At 36.4% G+C, this 20,295-nt stretch overlaps 1 protein-coding gene across 1 annotated transcript in view; it reads left to right on the forward strand.

The window, feature by feature from the left end:
* The first annotated feature begins 2,941 nt into the window (after window positions 1-2,941).
* The window catches only part of LOC131427287 (vesicular glutamate transporter 1), a 175,264-nt gene continuing 157,910 nt past the window's right edge, over window positions 2,942-20,295 (forward strand). The window contains exons 1-2 of the mRNA XM_058590333.1: window positions 2,942-3,508; window positions 12,747-12,939. Of these exons, the coding sequence (XP_058446316.1) occupies window positions 12,890-12,939 (50 nt within the window). The 5' untranslated portion in view covers window positions 2,942-3,508; window positions 12,747-12,889. The remainder of the gene's footprint in view (window positions 3,509-12,746; window positions 12,940-20,295) is intronic.

Genomic DNA, 20,295 nt, shown 5'->3' on the forward strand with positions numbered 1-20,295 from the left:
GATGTTGCTGAAGCAATAATGCTTGGCTGTGTAATATCTTAAAACAGGTAATATTTTAGATTATAGCAATTTTTATAGCAAAACTAAAACTTTAACATTGACAAGCTACTGAATGAAATGAATACAAGCCAAGTATTATCGTTCATTAACCTGATATACAAACAAAGTGATAAACATTGAGGGTCAGCTTCGAGCCAGTCATCATGGAAAACTTAGTGGAATTCATTGGTTTTTCAATTATTATGAATACAATGAATCAACGCTTGATTTTGCTTTCAAAATCGATTGAATAATAAGGAACTACGAAATAACTTTATATTCAATTTCGTGTCCCAAATATGTGCTTGAGAAAAGATTCCCTAAATAATTTTAACTGCATGGTATGATGAACAATTAGTTATAATTGGAATGTATTCCAATAATGTAATCTGAGAAATTATTAAACTATTGATGATTTCTGGCACCGGAGGCCAGAGGCTGTTTGGTCTTCGGTTCGTTATCGTTGAAACAGACATTTCTAGACTCATCATGCTATATAATTCTGAAAAAAGTTAATGGTGAATACTTTTACGTAAATTCTATCTCATCGGCGGGAAGGGCCTGGTGAACGACTGGCAAAGATATCGAAAATACTTGAATGTTCTCTTGTCTTCAATCGTTCTTTTGAAGGAGAATCCATGCTTGCTACTAAACTCAGGCATATACACGGTTAGCAGGTTAGTCAATACATATACATATAACCTCATGTTAATCATTCATAATTACTTATGATTTATAGCTCTAGTGTAAGAGTAATCACTAACAATAATGTTTGAATTAGCATATATTCAAAGTGTAAAGAATTCAAAAATCTATTACGTCCAGTCTTTTTTACAAGCCAATATAACGAGAGGTAAGCCCACTGCGCTCAATCATTGAAAAAAGTTCTTGTTTCTATGTGTCCGTTTTTCTTGGTACGCTTTGTGCGACGGTTCGTTCAACTGAAGAGGATAAAATTTTGCGCGCATTTTATGACGCTACATTTCACCTTAAGGAATCAACTCTGGAGTAAAGTAAAGAATCAAACTCGAATAAGGTAAAAAAGACGTTGTCCTACGTCAAAAATTGTTTGCAAAGTGGGAGTCGCGTTTTCATACAGCTGATCTAACTTCATAGTGTCACAGTGCCAAACAGTTGAATTTATATTCGAATTGCTACTGCATCTGTCATATTGGCCAGATAAGGCCCCCAGCGATTATTTTCTTTTCTTTACGTTTCGTCTTAGACTCGTCAGTGCAGAGCAGTTCAAATTGAACCGCTAAGCAGACGTAAAGTTAATGCTATTTGCAAAACACTTTTTCAATTGGCACCGAAGTGCCATGTCTTTTCTGACGTGCAAAACGAAAACGTCCTTTTCGACTAATACTGGCCGATTCAGAAGAAACGTAAAGAAAAGTAAAAACGGTTATGTGCCCAAAGCACAAACTTAGGATAACCCCTAAATGATTATTTTCTCTTTTCAGATTAGAAAAAGAAGCTTGCTAGAAAAAAATCGCTTGAAAAGGTCATTACTGAAGCTGAAGCGTTTTTTAAGACTAGATCATGGTAGGAAAGTTGTGCTGCTTTTCAAAGAGATGAATAGAATTTAAATTAAGCAAAAGTTTTGTTTTCTTTGTCAACTTTGTGATTTTTTTTGCACGACATGTTAGTGATTGTGAATCTGATAAGTTTGCATGTTATCAGAAATTTTCACAAGGTAGTTATTTAGAACCGCTTATATCTTTACTGCAGTTCAACAGGGTGAATTGACGTTTGAGCAACCGAAGTGCTGACCAAACTTCACATTTTGTGAAAATTGAAATAAAACGATAAATCAGATTCGAAGCTGAATTCAGTCTAATTGAAGTGTAAGATGTGACGCGTTTTGAAATGTATATTATAAGAAATAAATTTCCATAATTTTTTAATATTGTGCCGAAAAAAATACGGTAGATTTTGCTAACTTGAAATGTAATAAGGTCATCTGAATTTTTATAGTTCGTATCTTAGACCGTCTCAAATAGTTATTGCGTTCTACTAAAATGTTACTCTTTGCATACTTAGTAAGAGTTCAATTACAAATCTTGCACTTTCCTCCCGTTAAATTTCATTCGAACTGTGTCTGTCTTCTGTTCGATCGATTTTTCACAAAATTCTCAAAGATCTCGCATCTTCCCACAATGTTCTGCAGCTAAATAAATTCAGATCTTTTACTATTTTCGGTCTACTCCATCCCCATTCCTTACCATTTGAACAGGGTTGGAATCGGATTCACCCGTCAACGATGCGCACGGTGTTTATTTTAATCCCCAGACAGAAAATGGAAATGAACGCATCCGTCGCTGATAATTTGCATGTAACCATTCTGCATCGTTCCACCATCTGAGCACCCTTCAGTGGATCCATTAATGGCGCCTTTTGCCACCGAATGCTACCAACTGGTGGATACAATGAAACTCATATCACCTGCTCGACGCAACCAACGTTGCCCCACATTTCCGCCTGTGTTCCGTTGCCCCGAGTGGGGGTGGTTGGTGAATAGTGTGGGGTACATAAGGCTGCCTAGGATACCCGAACTCGGAGAGCTCCACCTTTACGTGCTACCGATTGGACGAGACTGTAAATTATATAGAAAATTATAAACAGTTGCCATCCGGGCATTCTGCACGAGAGCAGTGATTTTGGAAGACCCGACCTACGGAACGTCGCCTCTGGTGGGTGGTTGGGGATTTTTCCACAACACAAGCAAAGCGAACTTCAACACAGTCATCCGTTTGACGTTGAACTGTTGAAAGACTCCGGTTGCGCATGTCCTGGCCGACACTAATACAGCACCGAAACGCGAAATTGGCCACGTGAGAGCGAGAGTACGCACTTACTGCCGAAGGAAAATTCCTGCACCCGCTGTGACGGGCGAGAGATAGACGGGACAGGACAAGACAGGATACCGTCGAAAAGTGAGCCTGCCCGACAGACGAAAGTCGACTGCCGTTCTGTTCGGTGCGGGAAATCGTGAATGGTTTCGCAGTGGGCCCGGAGAGAACCGTCGCTTTGGATAGCAGCAGCTGCAGCTGGGGCTCGCAAGGTCCTCTGGGATAGCTAGGGACTATTGGGACCCCGGGTGAAAAGAAGTGCTTACCGTGCATACGGATAGGTGTTCGGAACGACCGATTGGTGATTACTGGCTGGAAATGGGTGGATAATTCTGGAATTTTCGCACCAGCTCAGTGGATTGCGGGAGTGATTTTAGTGTTCGAAAACCAGTTTCTGGCGTACATGGAAAAGTTTTGCAGAGCTGAGATCCATTAAATACTCCACAAAATTCTTCGAAAATCGTGTTTTCGGTTACAGTGTTTAGTGACATAAGTCTCGGAGAAATATGAAAATTAATTCTAGGTGATTGTACAAAAAGAAAAGTAAATGTAACCTGTTTGTCCATATAAAGTTCATATATCACAACCCAGTAAGGATTATTCCAGTTCAGTAAATTGTGAGTTGAAACACTTTTTTTTGTTAGAAAAATCTTATAACTGCCGAATTATGTAACGACAAATTTAAATCTCAAGAGGGCATGGCGCATGGCAACTGTCTCCGAAAATTCAAATTGTATGCTACTGCATTATTCGATGCTAGAAATTATATTTGGAAAATTAGATTACTATCAGTATTGCGACTGCGACACTTTATGATGCAGTAGTGTAAAATAAATATGGAAATCATTAAAATTCAGTTGTTACATAATGACATTGTATTGTACGTTGCATGATCATGCGCATCTCATCATCATTTTTATTTTCAAAAGTTCTACATTCCCCAAAAAAACAAAAAAGGCTTTAACCACCTAAACTGCATTTTTACTGACGAATCATATAATCGTCATCAAAAAGATTCTAATTTTCCAAGATGAACTTGTTTGTATAATAGCTGAAATGGACTTGTTCACTTGTTACTACGATGGGAGAATCCATTTTATATAACCAATGAGCAGTCGCCAACATGGCTGCCCTGGTAAATGTATTGGAAAAGTGTTACACATTGTCTGTTGCTGATGAAATTGATTAAGGGTTAATAAAACAGAATTACTTTTTCTAGAAATTACGTTTCCAGAGAAATAAACTTTCGTTTTATGAGGATTTTGTTTCACGTGTAAAGTTGGATATATGTTATGTAACCTCATTGAAAATGTTAAGTATTCCTACAAAATTGTTGAAAATTGACCTAATTTAATATTAATCGAAATATAATTATTTAATTGGAAAAGTTGTTTCGCAGAGCTAAATAAAGAAGAATGTCAATAAAATTTCAAAAGTTTCTAAAATTAGATGAAATTCAAAATTAAAATGATTTTTATATAAATTCCGATTTTTTATTTCTTTCTTTATACTCAAAAAAAACTGGAATGGCTTATGATTAACTTCGCTCCAGGGTCATTGAAGTTCATTGAAGTCAGTTCATATAAACACCATAATCTTTATAAGTAAATATTAACGTTCTGGATGTTGCATTGACGTTAATTTGATTTATTCAGAGATTTTGGTTCCGGATGGATACCTATGGGTGCTCAGTGCACATAATTATTTCCTTTTTTTTGTATATTTCGTCTTCAACTCCTCAGTGCATTAACAGCTCATATTGCACTGCTACAGTCACTTAGTGGTTCAACATAAACCGCTAAGCAAATGTGAACTTATTGCTATTTGTAAAACGTGCTTAATCCACCTAGCAGAGAGATGATATCTTTTTTATCAATCCGCATGTGTTTTTTTGCGTGAATATTCTTTGATGGTTTTAATTTTCATGAAATTATTTTATGATCGTCGTTATGAATGACAATTTGAAATTTCAACCACTCATTACCTTGTAATTTTGAAACTGCACAACGAATCTAAGACAGAAATTGTGTGAAACCTTAAAATTATTCCTTTTATTGCAAACGTGTAACAATCGATTAAGCATTCCATGAAATGTAGAAGGGAGTTCCTCTATAAAGTTTTTGTCATTATTTATTGTACTTCTAGAAACTATATTCAGAGAACAGCATAACCCAAAATAGTTCGTATGTCCATGAATTAGTATGACGAGTCAATTTAAATAGTTTTGAGTTCAACTTTGAAGATTTTTTGGTATTGTCATCTTCTATGACGGTTCGAATTTTAAACACTCAGCACCCTATAATTTCAAAATTGGAAGTCGGAATCGGATAAAATTCATCAATTTTATCCATAAATTTATTGTAATTTGAATGATTGTTTTTTAAATTCGTTTCGGCCTTCTTTTAGCTTATCTTTTCCTGATGCTTTCAAAAACGGAATTCAGAAGTCGGTGTAGCCGAAGTAAGTTAAATTCGCCAAATGGATTGTTAAACATTTCATTAGATTCGAAATCAGTGTAACCAATCTAGAGAAAGCGTCGTGCGTTCCACATTTCCGTTTTTGAGTACCTTCCGAATACTGATAGAACTGAAATAAGTTTATTTGGTTCTTAAAACCCGTGATCCCGATAAAACCGATAAATTTATGCGAAATTTTTACACTATCGCCCTGTATCTCCTGAACCGGAAGTCGGATCTGATTTAAAAACAGTCAGTTTTTATGTGAGCTTAAGACCTTTTGATTTTTATTAACATTACATTTATCAACCTGTAGTTCCGGAACCAGAAGTCAAACCCAAATGAAAATCAGAAACCTTAAATGGGAGCATTCATGTGAGCCTAAGTTTGTAGAAATCAGTTGAGTCATCTTAGAGAAAAATTATTGAAATTATTTTTCACACACACATTCGCTTATCCCTACGAACTTCTTCGAATGGTATAAGGGTGTAAGAAGTTGTGTTCTACCAGCAATCATTGTTGTAAGCAGTATAAATCATTGTGAATATGAAAATGTTTTGAATTTGGAAATATTGCCATTTTTTCTAATACATATGTCATGTTCGAACGATTAGGTTGCCCAAAACGAGCCGTGCTAAAATCGAAACATTTTATTTACATTCAAAATAGGAAAATAAGCATCCACAAATTTTCTCTCAAATTATGATGAAAAACGATATTTTATTCAAACTAAAAATTGATCCTTCATTGTACGAGATTAAACTTGAGCATAATGAAAACTCGAACTGACGAAAGTTCAAAAATTCGTGAAGGAATAACTGACGAAATTTAATTTATTCCTTCACGAATTTTTTGGTCGAACGCTCTTCATCAAGTTCCGGACAAGTGTTGCATCACATTTTTTGGACGCTTGAGCCCAAATTTTTTTGAACTCCTGCATGTTCACGCTGCTTTACCAATCTTTTTGAAGACCCTCTCTACGATTGCCCAGTAACGTTCGATGGGTCGAAGCAATTTGGTGGATTGATATTTTTCTCTCGAAATTTATACCCTTTTCCGCAAGCCAATTAAGAGTGGTTTTTTACATAGTGAGCCGACGCTAAGTCCGGCCAAAACAGTGGAGGTGTACTATGCTTCTTATGTAAAGGCAGCAATCTCTTCTGGAGACAATCAGATCGATAGACGCGAATACAATTTCCGGGTCCTTGTTACTGCTCGCTTCTTCTGTTCCACACTTTGTTTCGAGATTTTTCTTGTAGGTCTTAAGGTGATTTCGCCTCTTGATACGCTGTATCATTCCGACATTCGTTCCTGATTTTTTTGGTCAAATCACGTATTGACAATGATTTGTTTTTCATGATTAGAGATACCACTTTCTGGTCCAGTTTCGGTTTGGAAGAACCGGGTTTTCTGCCTCTTCCTGGTAGCTCATCCAAATAATGGTGTTCCCCAAACTCATTAATGATGGTTTTAACACTGGAATGATGAATTCCAAACCGCTTCGTCAATTTTCGCATAGTAATACCCTTCTCACTTAGCCATGTGTCCGGAACCTTAATTTTCACTTCCTTTTCAATACGCGACATTTTGAAAACGCAGAATTTCAACCGCACAAACAAGTAAACAAACGAAAGCTGACAGCCAAATGCACAGCCTGCTGTGATCTGAGCATAAAAAAACCATCACAAATACATGCGTACAACACAAATGTATGTGGATAGCTTATTTTCGATACACTCCTTACACTGTGCACCTCGTCGTTTACCTTATAACCGATATTATTTTGTTGCAATGCATCTAATTTGCAACATTATTTTTACAAATCCTTTTCAAGCACTTACTTGTTACTCAAGACTTTAGAACAAGTCTTTAGTCTTTAGTCTTTTAGAAAAAAATTACACTCAAAATAATAATCATGTTATAGTTACGTGAAAAGTTATGTGAATATTTTCCACCCTACTTTTCACGTAGGTTTTAATTGACTGGCATTTAAAAACTGTTTAATGCATAATCCAGTAAAAGCTACGTGTTTCATAGGTAAAATATAATGTACTGCTCATATCACATTTACCTATTAGTTCATATAAAATTTAGATACAAGAGAATTACTACTTTATATACTGGTTGAAGTCAAAAGGGAGATTTCAGATTTTTATATAAATCTAGGAAATGAAAAATGTCATGAAAAATAAAATCTTTATTTCAGAAAATTAGCATAAAATTTTAATGGTTGAAAATAAAAAGCAACTAATAACGTCTCGGGATCTCGAATCGACCAGCCTCCAGAAATCGTTTTGTTGTCACTGCCATCCAACCGAAGCTGAAGTCGAGATCCGAGAACTAACACAACACTACCGATGCAGGTTGAGTTCGCGTTACATGGGTCCAGTATCTCTAGCTTCATACCGATTCTGAACTCGTTTTTCGGTGGACCAAAGGCCAGTTTGAAGCATTCGACAGGAGCGGGCACACTTCCGGACTTACGCAGGCACTCGGTCCAGTCGAACACATGGAAACTTTCATACTGGAATGGTCCGGTCGATGTAGTAAAAAATTGTAATTAAATAACATTTCTCGCAAATATTTACACTACTCACACTTTGAGGGGCACGGTTCGCCATTTTCAAAATCCAGTTTTTCACACTGGAAATTCACGTAGATTGTTTGACGTTTGGTCAATTCACGTAAATCTTATGTGATGACTCTATTCATTTTAGGGGATGTTCGTGTAACATTCAATTTCGTCACGTAAACCATTCAATTTGACATTTGAAACCAGTTTACGTGATTTTTCAAGTGAATCGAACGTGCATTTTTATTTGAGTGTAGGTAAAAATGTTCTTATTAATCAAATGATGCATTATAACCAGGCCCGTACCCAGGATTTCATTTCGGGAGGGGCCCTCTGATAAAAAAATAATGTTACTGAAGATTACTTATGTTTTTTAACAGACACTTTGAACTTTCCAACTGGAACTATCATTATGGATTATTCAAATAAAATTTGTGATTATGCCCGAGAGAAGGTTATTGTATTGCATTTCTTTACGTTTACTGTCATGTTATTTCTGTAACACATGTCTAAGACCTTCTAAATATTTATATAGCACAACAATCCACAAGACTTGTGATGATGCCATATATTCTGAGATTATTTACATTCCTACTTTAAATGACAACTCACTGCATAGAGTAGCATAGTCGATTCGTGGAGAACGGAAACATCTTCTAAATTTATAGGTCATGTTAGTAGATGGTCATACAAATTTACTTTAGCTACACTGGTTTCGGATTCAGGTACCGGAAGTAGTGGTCTGAAATTCCAAAACGAAACTTACATAAATTTCTTAGAGATAAATTAACGTTTGAGCACAGACAATTGTACGAGGAAGCCAAATCAGGCGAACGAGGGTGATGCCCAAGTAATTGAAACCTAAATCGTTGTTTTTAACCATGGTAGCGGAGCTCATGTGCTTCATGTAAGGCCATTTTACAACGATTTCGGTCTTCAATCGCTTCATTAATGTACGCTAATACTGGCTTTTTTCTGATTTGATGTAGCTTCAAAAGTATACACTACGGTATGTTTTTACACGGTTTTTTTTCGCACGGTTTTTTTATACACGGCTTTTTTACACGGATTCCGGAATTAACACGGTTTTTATTTACACGGTTTTCGCAATTAACACGGTTTCTGATGAGAGTTTAAAAAGCATTGTCATTTGTTTTTTGAGAAAAAATTTAAAAAAGGGAACAGGTTATCTGTAAGAAAACGATTATGAGAGCAAATTTAAAGTTTGGAAGTTAACTAAAATCATTCATTTAACAGTTCACGGGATCATTGACTGTCGTTCCATAAAATGATGAATCAGTCTTTAGATCTTGAATCCCTGTTGTAAATTACACGACAACGCCTCTCCTGGTCAGTTGTGGTGTATGATGTCAGCATCGTCATTGATATCATCGAGAATTTCGTAGCGTTGATGAACTAGTCGGATTTACTAATCTCTTCAACTCTTCATCATATCGAGCAGTACAGTATTTTATACCCATTTGAATGATATAACTCTAGTAGTATTATGATTTACGCCGATGAAATGAGTTTCTTCAGCATGACACATAGTAATAACTTTTCTAATTTGATCTATATTCATCTCTATGAATTCTTCCCCTTTGATTCTGTCGCTGCGTGCATAGATCTTCACCCAATATCCATGTCTTCCCTCTCAGTTTAGTTGAGAATTACTGTTAAGATCGTTAGTGTTTACTACACATCGCACCTTCGGAATTGAATAGAACTTATTCTCAAGCTTTTTTGTAGTGAAAGTGTTTATGGGTTCTAATTGTACGTATTATCGTTCTTTTGAAAACTGAATGCAATATACAGAAGGCATGAGCCATTCAGAATAATTTGCTTATCGTACAACGCGTTTCCTAATTGTTCTAATTTTAATTTGTCATCCAATGTGTTATATCAAGTATGACTGGACCCTTCTCGTAACCTCAGGCTGTTTTTTAGATTTCCGTTTTTATTGGGAAAAAAAAGTTACATTTTCACAGTTATGTGCACCTTGCATAAATTTGGGGGATAAAAAATAATCTTTTCTCCCCTTCAAATGATCAAAAGTTATATTTCATCCAAAACAAAACGAACAAATAATCAAATCTGCGGTTTTTGGAATTATAACGTCAAATTTTCCACGCGGTTTTTTTTGCACGGTTTCCGCAGTTAACACGGTTTTCTTTTACACGGATTTTTTTCACACGGTACGTAACCCCCGTGTAAAAAGAGACCTCAGTGTACTATGCCGACCCCAGAAAACCGACACAGTGATTTTTTCTGTCCCATTGAGACGCTTTTCGAGGTACTCGTTTCGTCTGTTGTCATTCTGTTCTCTGACGTTTTATAATGGGTACAGCCAAACAAGAATAAGAAGTGCGCTTGCGTTCGTCTTTCTAGTTCTAAATATGTACATGCGGGATCCAGCGGGAGGATATCTTTCTCATCCGAAGAATTTTAGTTAAATAAGGCATGCTTGCGCAAATAAATAAATAAATAAATAAATTATTGTCATTTTTACCCAGGTTTCATTCTTCATTTGATGTGGGTTTGCCTTTGTTCTGCTTCGTAGGGCCTGCCGCTGCGTGCTTTATCGACAGTGGAGATTTGATCATCACATAACTCTCAAAATTTCTATCTCACAGTGTAATATACAGGATTGATGACCCCATAATAATTTTCAAACTTTTTTCTCGTTTCTATTTCTGATTTTGGGAGGGGCTAGAGCCCCTTGGGCCCCCTCTGGGTACGTGACTGGTTATAACAATCAATATTGTGATGTAATAGAATTCAGTATGTAAATCAATCTGTTGAAATTACAGTTGAACAATAAAAATAATGCTTAGTATATAAGTTAACATAGTGAATTATCTACATTTGTTCAATGCAATAATAAATAAATAAACTTTGAAAAGAGTGCATTAGTTAACGATTTTTTTTATTCAATAATATAATTTTTAAGTTAGGTCAAACCATCCCCGAGAAAAGTGAGTGAGATCCATTTTGGTATATAAGACCACTATTTCCGGTGCTTCCGGAACCGGATACCGGGAGCCAGGACAGCCGGAATCGGTTTGTTTAGTTGCCTACTGATAATGACTATCGATTAGTGTAGTTTTGAAACCAGTTTAGAAATTTTTTTACGTTTTTTTGCTTCGTTGGTTTAAGTGACGGTGTACAATATTGAACACACTTTACCCTATAACTCGGACCCGGATGAAATTCAGGAATTCCGTATGGGACCATGAGACCTTTAATTTGAATCTAAGTTTGTTGAAATCGGTTCAGCCATCTTCGAGAAAATATATTTGACACATACACACACATACACACACATACACATACACATACACACACACACACACACACACACACACACACACACACACACACACACACACACACACACACACACACACACACACACACACACACACACACACACACAGACAGACATTGCTCAGCTCAATGAACTGAGTCGAATGGTATATTTTTACTACTCGGTTTTCAAGTGATTGCATAACCTTTCTATATGAGAAAGGCAAAAATGCGAAAAAACTACCGCAGAGACGGAACTCGAACCCGGGGAAGTCAGGAAGCTAGCTGTGGGTTCGAGTCCCGTCTCTGCGGTAGATTTTTCGCAGTTTTCATCGCAATTGTTACTCGAATTTGATAATTTTTAAATCGTAGAGGAAAGTGGGGAATTTCGAGCCTTACTTTGATTCTGACTGATAACTGAGAATAAACTGAGGTTAAACTAGAAGCGAAATAGTACGTTTTAGGATTTGCAGAATTGAAAAATTCTAGTTAAGGATTGAAAAATAAATGTTCGATTTTGTTATATTGAAAAATTGTGGGAAATCTCGAACTACTTTGAAAATTTAGACAAGTTGAACAAATTTTAATATGAAACGATCATTTATGACTACCATGAAAAAAACATGAAATTGCATTGAACACTTTAGATAAAAAAAATTATGTTGTTTATTTGGAGACGCAGTTTCCGATTGGTCGTGTTTGGCAATGTAACGCGGCATATTGGTGATATGCTACCCATTTTTGTCCATAATTTTATTACTTTTTACGTTTCGTCTTTGACTCATCATTGCAGAGCAGTTCAAATTGAACTGCTTAGTGCTAAACTCGGCAGTTCAATTTGAACCGCTAAGCAGACGTAAAGTTTTTGCTACTTACAGAACACTAACAACATACTGTAAGTAGCAGAAACTTTACGTCTGCTTAGCAGTTCAAATTGAACTGCCGAGTTTAGCACTAAGCAGTTCAATTTGAACTGCTCTGCAATGATGAGTCAAAGACGAAAGGTAAAAAGTGATAAAAACGGTTATGTGCCCTAGCACAAAATTTGGCTAACTCCTAAATGACCATGTTTTTTGCGAGCAAAATCTTTAAGGAGCATAAGAATTACTTAAAGAAGGATAAAATATTTCGTAGTTTAACATTCCAGAGAATCAAATGTCAAATCAAAAAAAAATTAAGAGTAGTCAATTGTTAATGCTAATGAAGCTGTAATAATACGATGGCCGAAGTTTCGTATAAATCGATGTCAAATGATAACTGGTAAGATTAATGGTTCGATGGTTCGACATGGATCGAAATTCCTACTTTAGCTAACTACTATTCTATTGTTTACTATGTTTTGCCTCTGTAGTCTTGACTGTACACCATTTGCGACTGTGTCGGATGAGATACGATTGCGAACTGTTTGAAGCTTTGTTTAGAAAAGGTTAAACAATGAACGGCTGAACTAATCATTCGCTTACCTATGACTATTTTCAGTGTTGGTTCGAATAATTCAATTTCTTTTTTTTTGTTTTTCAGAACCCCAACAACCTATGCGCTGCAATTGCATAGTTCAACGAAAGTCACTCCGAAATGCCCTTAAAACGGAAATTGTGTAATTAAAGGCTGAATAAAACCAAGGATTCTTTTGAATAGTCTCAGTGTTCAAGAAAAATAACAAAATGGCTGCCTTCGCTGCAATTAAGGATCGAGCTTCCAACGTGTTTGGCGGGTAAGTTAACGAAAAAATTTGTTTTTTTGTGACGTACTCAACAGAAAAATTTTTGAAGAAACATATTACTCAATAAAATGTTTGACCCTTTGACAGGGAGCTATGAATTTGGTGAATTAATTTTTTTTAGTGCTCTTTTGGTGAACTTTTTATCAATTGTGAACGAGATTAAATATAACCTTAAGATAAATTGTGGAATATTTGCCTGAATGAGACAGTATTAAAAATATTCGATTATTTTGGAATTCCGTTAACAGATCTTTGAAGAAAAGCTACAGTAACGTGTTTGGGAGCACTTTTGGACTCCGGACTAAACTTTAATGAGTATGTCTAAGTTTCAAGGAGTTGTTTCCGAGTTGCAACCGATTTCGTTACCATAATAACACTGAGGTCTTTTTTAAGCGCTTTTTCAATGCGGCTTTTTTACACGGATTTCCGGTTATTTTGTTTTGTCTTAGAAATGCATGTAACGTCAAGATCTGGCTTGTCCCCATTATTTTGAAGTCAACTTTTAAATATTTAAAAAATTTTCGATTAGAAAATTTTTTTTTTTTAGATTACACCAGATCGACATTTCATACATTTCTATGACATTTTGCATAAAAAGTTTCTTTAGTTTGGCGGTTTTTCATCTACGCGGATTTCCGAAGTTACGAGGTCGCAAAGCCGAAAAATCGTTTTTTTCCAAATTTTTTTTGAGATGAGATTGAGTGAGCGCGGAACGCGGACCGAAGCGAAGCGATTCAAAGCGATGTACTGTTTTCGCATCGCATTCACTCTGACAGGTTTGCTTGGTTTGCTTTGATCAAATGTAACTAGTTCACACGCGCGTCCAGACGCTTCGCGTGACGCTTTCACTCTGACACCAACCTTCCCAGTAAATCCGAACATCGGACGCATCGTGCACGAAAGCTTTTGATTGCGTTTCAAGCTTACATAGTGTATCGGTAGAACAAAAGAGTGAAGATATACCTAAGCAGAGAGCGGATGTCTGATACTCAGGGGATGGGATACATCGGGACTGGATTTCCAACCCCGAACATAGGACCAGAGTTTTTCTGGCCCTAAGAGGCGAATGACCTCAAGGTTAAAGCCTCTATTATCGAAACAAAAAATGTTTAACACTCTTTCACATCCTATCGGTGAGACGTTGGCTCGGAAATGCCTTGTTTGATATTCCTTCGCTCTGTTTCTCTAGCGATACATAATGAAAACATAAAGCTTTTTTAGATCGACGCGGTTGATGCGAATGGTGCAGAATTGTCCGATGACGGGTCGATCGAAGCGCTACGATCGGCCCCATATCGTGCTCAATCGGTCCGATAATCGGGCCGATGATCGGACCGATGCGGGTCGACAAAATCCACCGGGTTAGGGTTAACCAAGAGAGAAAGCGACACGCGACGCGAAGCGAAACTTGACAGATCGCACGAAGTCGCGCGGCAGAGCTCCGTCCATTCTAGTTCAGCAGAAAAATGACATGTATGTCAGAGTGAGTGCGATGCGATCGGTCAGTAGTCGCTTCGCAACGTATCGAGTTCGAGACTTGATTTTTGAGATTGCCTAAATCTATTTTTTTTTAATTTCGAATGTTTTAGAAACGTTGAGATATGGTGTAATCTAAAAAAACGACTTTGGGACTTGGAGAATTTGAGACTGCGTAATTTCGGAAATCCGCGTAAAAAAACGCAAAACTGAAAAAAAGTTTTATGCCAATTTTATTTGATGCAAAATGTCCTAGAAATGCATGAAACGTTGAGATATGGTGTAATTTCAGAAAAAAAATGATAGAAATCGTTTCTGGGACTGGGAGTTTTGATTTTTTCTATGTCAAATGTATTAGAAATGCATGAAACGTCGAAATCTGGTTTAATCTAAAAAAGTTCTTTTGAAAAAATATCGAAAGTGTCAGAGAGTTGACTTAAAAAAATCGGGATAACATCAGATTTCGACGCTTCGTGCATTTCTAAAACAAAACAAGAAAACCGTATAAGTTTGAACATTCGTATAAAGAAACCACGTCACTTTAAAATGTACTAAAAAAAAACGCTTAACTTTGGAAATCCGCATAAAAAAAGACCTCACTGTGTAATGTTTTCTCGATAAACAAATTTTTAAACTTCTCTTTATGTTTCGTCTTAAACTTGCCAGTGCATAACAGTTTATGTTGAGCTTTTATGCTATCTAGCAACTAGATCTCAACGGTTCCCACATTTCCAAGACATCTTGTATAGCAAAAAAACAATGCTTCGAATACGAATTTTATGCGAATTTTTTTTATGGAGTTCCCCTTATAAAAGTGTGTATAATTCTCTACTACTACTTGTCAGGTATTCAATAATTATAAAAATTTGTTTTTCATCCGGCTTGCATCAGGCAGTAATAGAGAAAGAATTTTGTTTGAGTTTAAGTTGAAACAACTAGGGCAAGAAACAGTAATAAACAATTTTAAAAATTAGTAGTTGAAAAGGTGGCGAATTTGTACCCAATCACAGTATGATTAACCCAAAAATTTTGCGTGTAAAGAGAGGCCGATCTGACTCAAGACAAATTTTTAAAAAGGGCGGACTCAGTTTTTGCATACACTATTTTCAAATCGTTGCAGCTCGAAATATGTTAATAGTATGAATAAGGTGTCTGAGTAAAAACTTTAGGAAATTTTTCCGATACTAAAAAAATGTAAACTAAAATAAAAGTTAAATGCTTTTTCACGAATTATAAAATTAGTCGAAAAATTCTTTTTTTTTTAAATAACCTTAATTTTTATGCTATGTCTTTATTTTAAGCTCGGTATCAAAACCAACGTTCGACTTCAATACGATTAGTGCTCTAACACACCAAGAAGTAACAAAAAAAAACAATTTACAAAGATTTGACAAATTTCCATTTCCAAATGAACACTAGAATATGATTTGAAAGTTTATAGAAATCTGGTTTTAATGTGGAACACATTTTTGTTTTCTATATAGCGGTGCAAACTAGAAACTCAAGAAAAATACACGTAGAAATGTGGTCAGGTTTTGAACAATTACAGCTCAGTCAATTTTGTATCAATTATTAATATTATGTCACCATTTGATTGACAATATTTCTACGTATTGATTTGAATGTTCGTAGCCATGTATTTTTAATTTTATATCATTGAAATGTTGATTAATAGCTAGCAGTGTCCTATTTTGTCTGCAAAAAATCGCCGGCATACCGGATTTCCCTGCCATAGTCGACGGTTTTGAAGGAGTAAGCGATATATCAAAGTGAAAGCATCGCTCTGATTGGTCAATCGATGCAAAAGCGAAGCTGTTGGAAGCACGCGAATCTACAAATAGAAGCGAAATTATAGCTAACGTTTCAGTCTTATGCGTAGCTTGCTAGAGGTAGGTTGTTGCTAGACAGCAAGACAAAATGTGCCATAAACGATTTGAAGCTTTTATTGGTATGCTCTGATCATGTGTCATGCAAGATTGGATGAAATCCCATGTTATGTCGTTTCGCCTGAGAAATTGACAACTACCCCAGGGTAAATTTTGAGTGCATAAGACTAATTTCTAATTTGTATAAGATGAACTCGATTGATAATGAGAAATATTTTATCGCTTCAACCGAAATCGCAAAATGGTAGTAATGGTAGAGAAACGCTAAAAAAATAACACAAGCTTGGTGAAGAGAAGCTTAAATATCGATATCCGAATCGCAAGCATGTACAAACATTTAATTTATATTTGGGCTATTGATGTAATTTCGTCGGCTACGAAACAAATTCAAATCACGATAAATAGAGTCTATATTCTGGGTTCACGTGTTCGGTGTTGATTCCTAATAAGGATCAATCTAAGCAGACTCTTGTGCATTTGCGGATTCAAAAGTGTGACGATTAATTGAAAATGTCAATCATTGGAAATTTTGGTTGCCTTGTTCCACATCAACGGCTCGAACAACCCCATGGGGCTGATCCTGGTAGTTTTTTCTACGTTTTCTTCTTGGGCTCCATTTGTTTACTTTTTTTGTCTTCGGTTATAGAGGTTTCAATATTGAAGACAGTCTGGTTTGTATTAAGGTCATCAACGTAGGCTGGGTGAATGGTATCGACTTACCCATTACGCTATACCAGTCCCAGTTTACAATTTAATACTGTAAGTTGTACTGAACACATCGATAAAAAAATTGAAAAATTGAGTTTACTGTTTTTGAGGAGAAATCGCTCATTGTCGAGTTCTTCTATGAGCTACCCAAAACTAGGTAGGAGAAAAAAACTTGGCTACCACCCAAATTTTGGGTAAATAACCGATTACTCTTTCTGATTTCAAACTTTGACTTGATCGTAAAAAAATAGATAGCGGCCATTGCCAAAGTTGCCACGACAACACTTTGGGCAATCTTATGCCGGTTTTGATTGAAAAACACTGGTGGCGTAGATTGCTCTGATTTTGCACTTTCGAGCAGAAATGCAACATTTTGACGGTGTTTCATTGCCACTTCTGCTCGAAAATGCAAAACCAGAGCAATCCACGCCACCAGTTTTTTTCAATGAAAAACGCCCTTACATTACATCTAAATATTCTTCGCTCGTTAGTCTGTGTTATGTAATATGCTAGTTACCTAAAATTTATTTTGGGTAGGTTTCGACCTAAAATTAGGTAGCCGCTGGTCATGAAAGAAGCACGCAATATATTACCTTTTACAATATTCATGTGATTTTTAGTGCAGAACCGAATGGTTTTTAGATGTTAAACTATAAACCAAGGCATTAGATACTATCGCATTCTCAATACAGGAGTTATTTATTGGAATTGAAAAAGCTTTCTCTTTCCGTTACAAGCGACCGATCCCAAAACGGTTGAGTGGCGCCAAAACTCATAATCGTCACCATTAGTAATATTCACGTTGTAATTTTGTGATCGGAGGTGGGGTGAACAGGATGATCGGCACACGTTCGAGCTAATGCATCCGCGTGGTCATATTGTTCGGTTATATGCTTTTTATCCGAGACAATCTTTCCGAGAACCCCCTTGCCCGTGGACATCGCACCCTGCTACCATCGGTCGTGTTGCGAACAAATTGCTTCTCCGCTTTTGTTGATGAGTTACTTCTGTCTTCCTGGGCAGAACCAGGGGTGTGGGGGAGTTTTTTTTTGCCTTTAGCATGTTACTGTTTTCCATTCCGCACCATAAATCGCACATCAGCATAAATGGAGTCGCTTTCTGGTGAACACGCAGGAGCGTAACAGAGCGTTCAATTTGATGTAAAACCATATCGCATTTAATATTTATATTTTGTTCACGGGGGTGGCAAACACCCTTGGCGCTGTGTGGCAAAACGAGGGTGACTTTTTAGCTGTTCCGTTCGGTTTTTAGGCGCACGCCGGCGAGCTATGCATTGCGGGGAGAAGGAAACTCTTTGATTTTATAAATCACAAAATTTTATCATTGATGCTAAGGGTAGATGACGGTACAGAGATACAATTATTGTCCTGTCTGGGCTACCGAAGAAGCATAGCTAGAAGGGACTGATGATATTTACGCTAAATGAAGTGGAGCCGGATGAAGTTTATTAGGAGCGAAGTATTTGCTAGGGTTTTCTGTCCGAAGGCAAATTGAGTTGCCATACACGGGAAATCATATTAAAGAGCACATGCTACTGATGATTGACGGGTGCTTGGGACCGGTTTGCGGCTATCTGTGGGTGTTTGTGTATATATCGTTTTCAAAGTCGTCTTGATGAGTTCATTTTTTCCAGTTCCATAGGATCGAATTCGATTCGTTAAATTTCTGATTGAGTAAATCAAATTTCCTTTACTGCAGAAAAAATAAAACCATTACTAAACTTAAGAGAAATAAAAAATTATTTGTGGTTAACCGTTGGATTACTTCAAAGTTAGAAAACCTTATAAAATTGTATTATTGAATATAAAAAAACACAAAAAAATAATAGAGGGACCGAGTCAGCGATGTCAGATTGTTCCTGTGTTAATTTCATAGATTTTTACTGGACAGAATATGTGTCGACAGTATTCAATGTTGAATTGTTTTCCCGCAAAAGGTTCTTTCATAATATCTTCTAAGCTACTCTGCTTAATTGAATAGAGAATGAGAGAAACAGCATTGTTTTTTTCTCTTGAAGTACAATATGAGTGAGAATTTCAGCTTGGGTGAAGCGATCGTAATCGCGAATGAAAATCCATTTAGTGTATAAATTTTGAAGCGGCAAAATCTGCGAGTGGAAACAAAAAAAAAACTGTTGTAATCTACCTAGTGGTGAAATGATGCTTTTCTCATATTACTCATACCATCATAAATATTACTGTGGAATTCGTCAGTCGGTGTTGAACAGTCGTTCGCACCGCACGCGTATAGCTCTTGGCTCCTGGAAATTTTTTCTGGCTACCTAGAGTTTCATTGATTCAAGGCTTCAGTCTTTTTCAAGGCTACCTGAATCACTAACAGTCTTTTTAAAGATTAACAATTAGTCAGCCTTTCTCAAGGCTATACAAAGAGTGACTAAGTGATACAAAGAGAGATATTAGAGTGACTAAGAATTTAATAAGCCTTTTTTAAGGCTTTTTTTTCTTCGAAATAATCAGTCTTTATTAAGACTACCACAAAAACAGTCTTTATCAAGACTTTTCCAAACTAGGAGTCTAATCGAAGACTAATTTAGCCTAGCTAATTTAATTTAAAATTTCATTCATTTCAAAAATGCCTACGTCTAACCGGAAAGGCAACAAGCCTAAGGCTAAAAATAATCCAAATACGGAATAAATCACAATCCGTTATTCAACATTTTTCTAATAACATTCACGATCTTATGGAATCTGAATGTAAAAATAAAAGACAACGGACGGATTTCCCTTCCGTTGATCCTATGCCGTGTAACAATATTTACGAGATTCTTTCTGAATCCGATTGTAGCGACATAGAAGAAAATTATTCTAAAATTCCCAAAATGGACGCTTGTCGTTCTGGGAAGAAACAACAATCTATGCCACCAGTGACGGTGATGATTTCCAACTTCAAAGCATTCCGAACTGAGCTTTCTACTTTTCTCCCGGAAGTAAAAGTCTCATTTCAAATCGGACGAAGATGAGAATGTCGAGTCTTGGTTGATGAATTGGAAGATTACGATGGTCTAATTCGATATTTGTCCGAGAAACTTCATAAATTTCATTCATACGATATAAAATCAGACAGACCCTTCAAGGCTGTCTTGAAAGGCTTATCAAATGATCCAAGTACTGATGAAATTAAAAATGAACTAAAAGAATTGCTTGGTTTTGCCCCTTCCCAAGTAATACTTCTGAAAAAAGAGCGAATGGTACTTCTAAACCACGCTCTGGAATTTCCCATGAACTTTACCTAATAC

The sequence above is a fragment of the Malaya genurostris genome, chromosome 2, assembly GCF_030247185.1.
Source record: "Malaya genurostris strain Urasoe2022 chromosome 2, Malgen_1.1, whole genome shotgun sequence".
Classification (NCBI taxonomy): domain Eukaryota; kingdom Metazoa; phylum Arthropoda; class Insecta; order Diptera; family Culicidae; genus Malaya; species Malaya genurostris.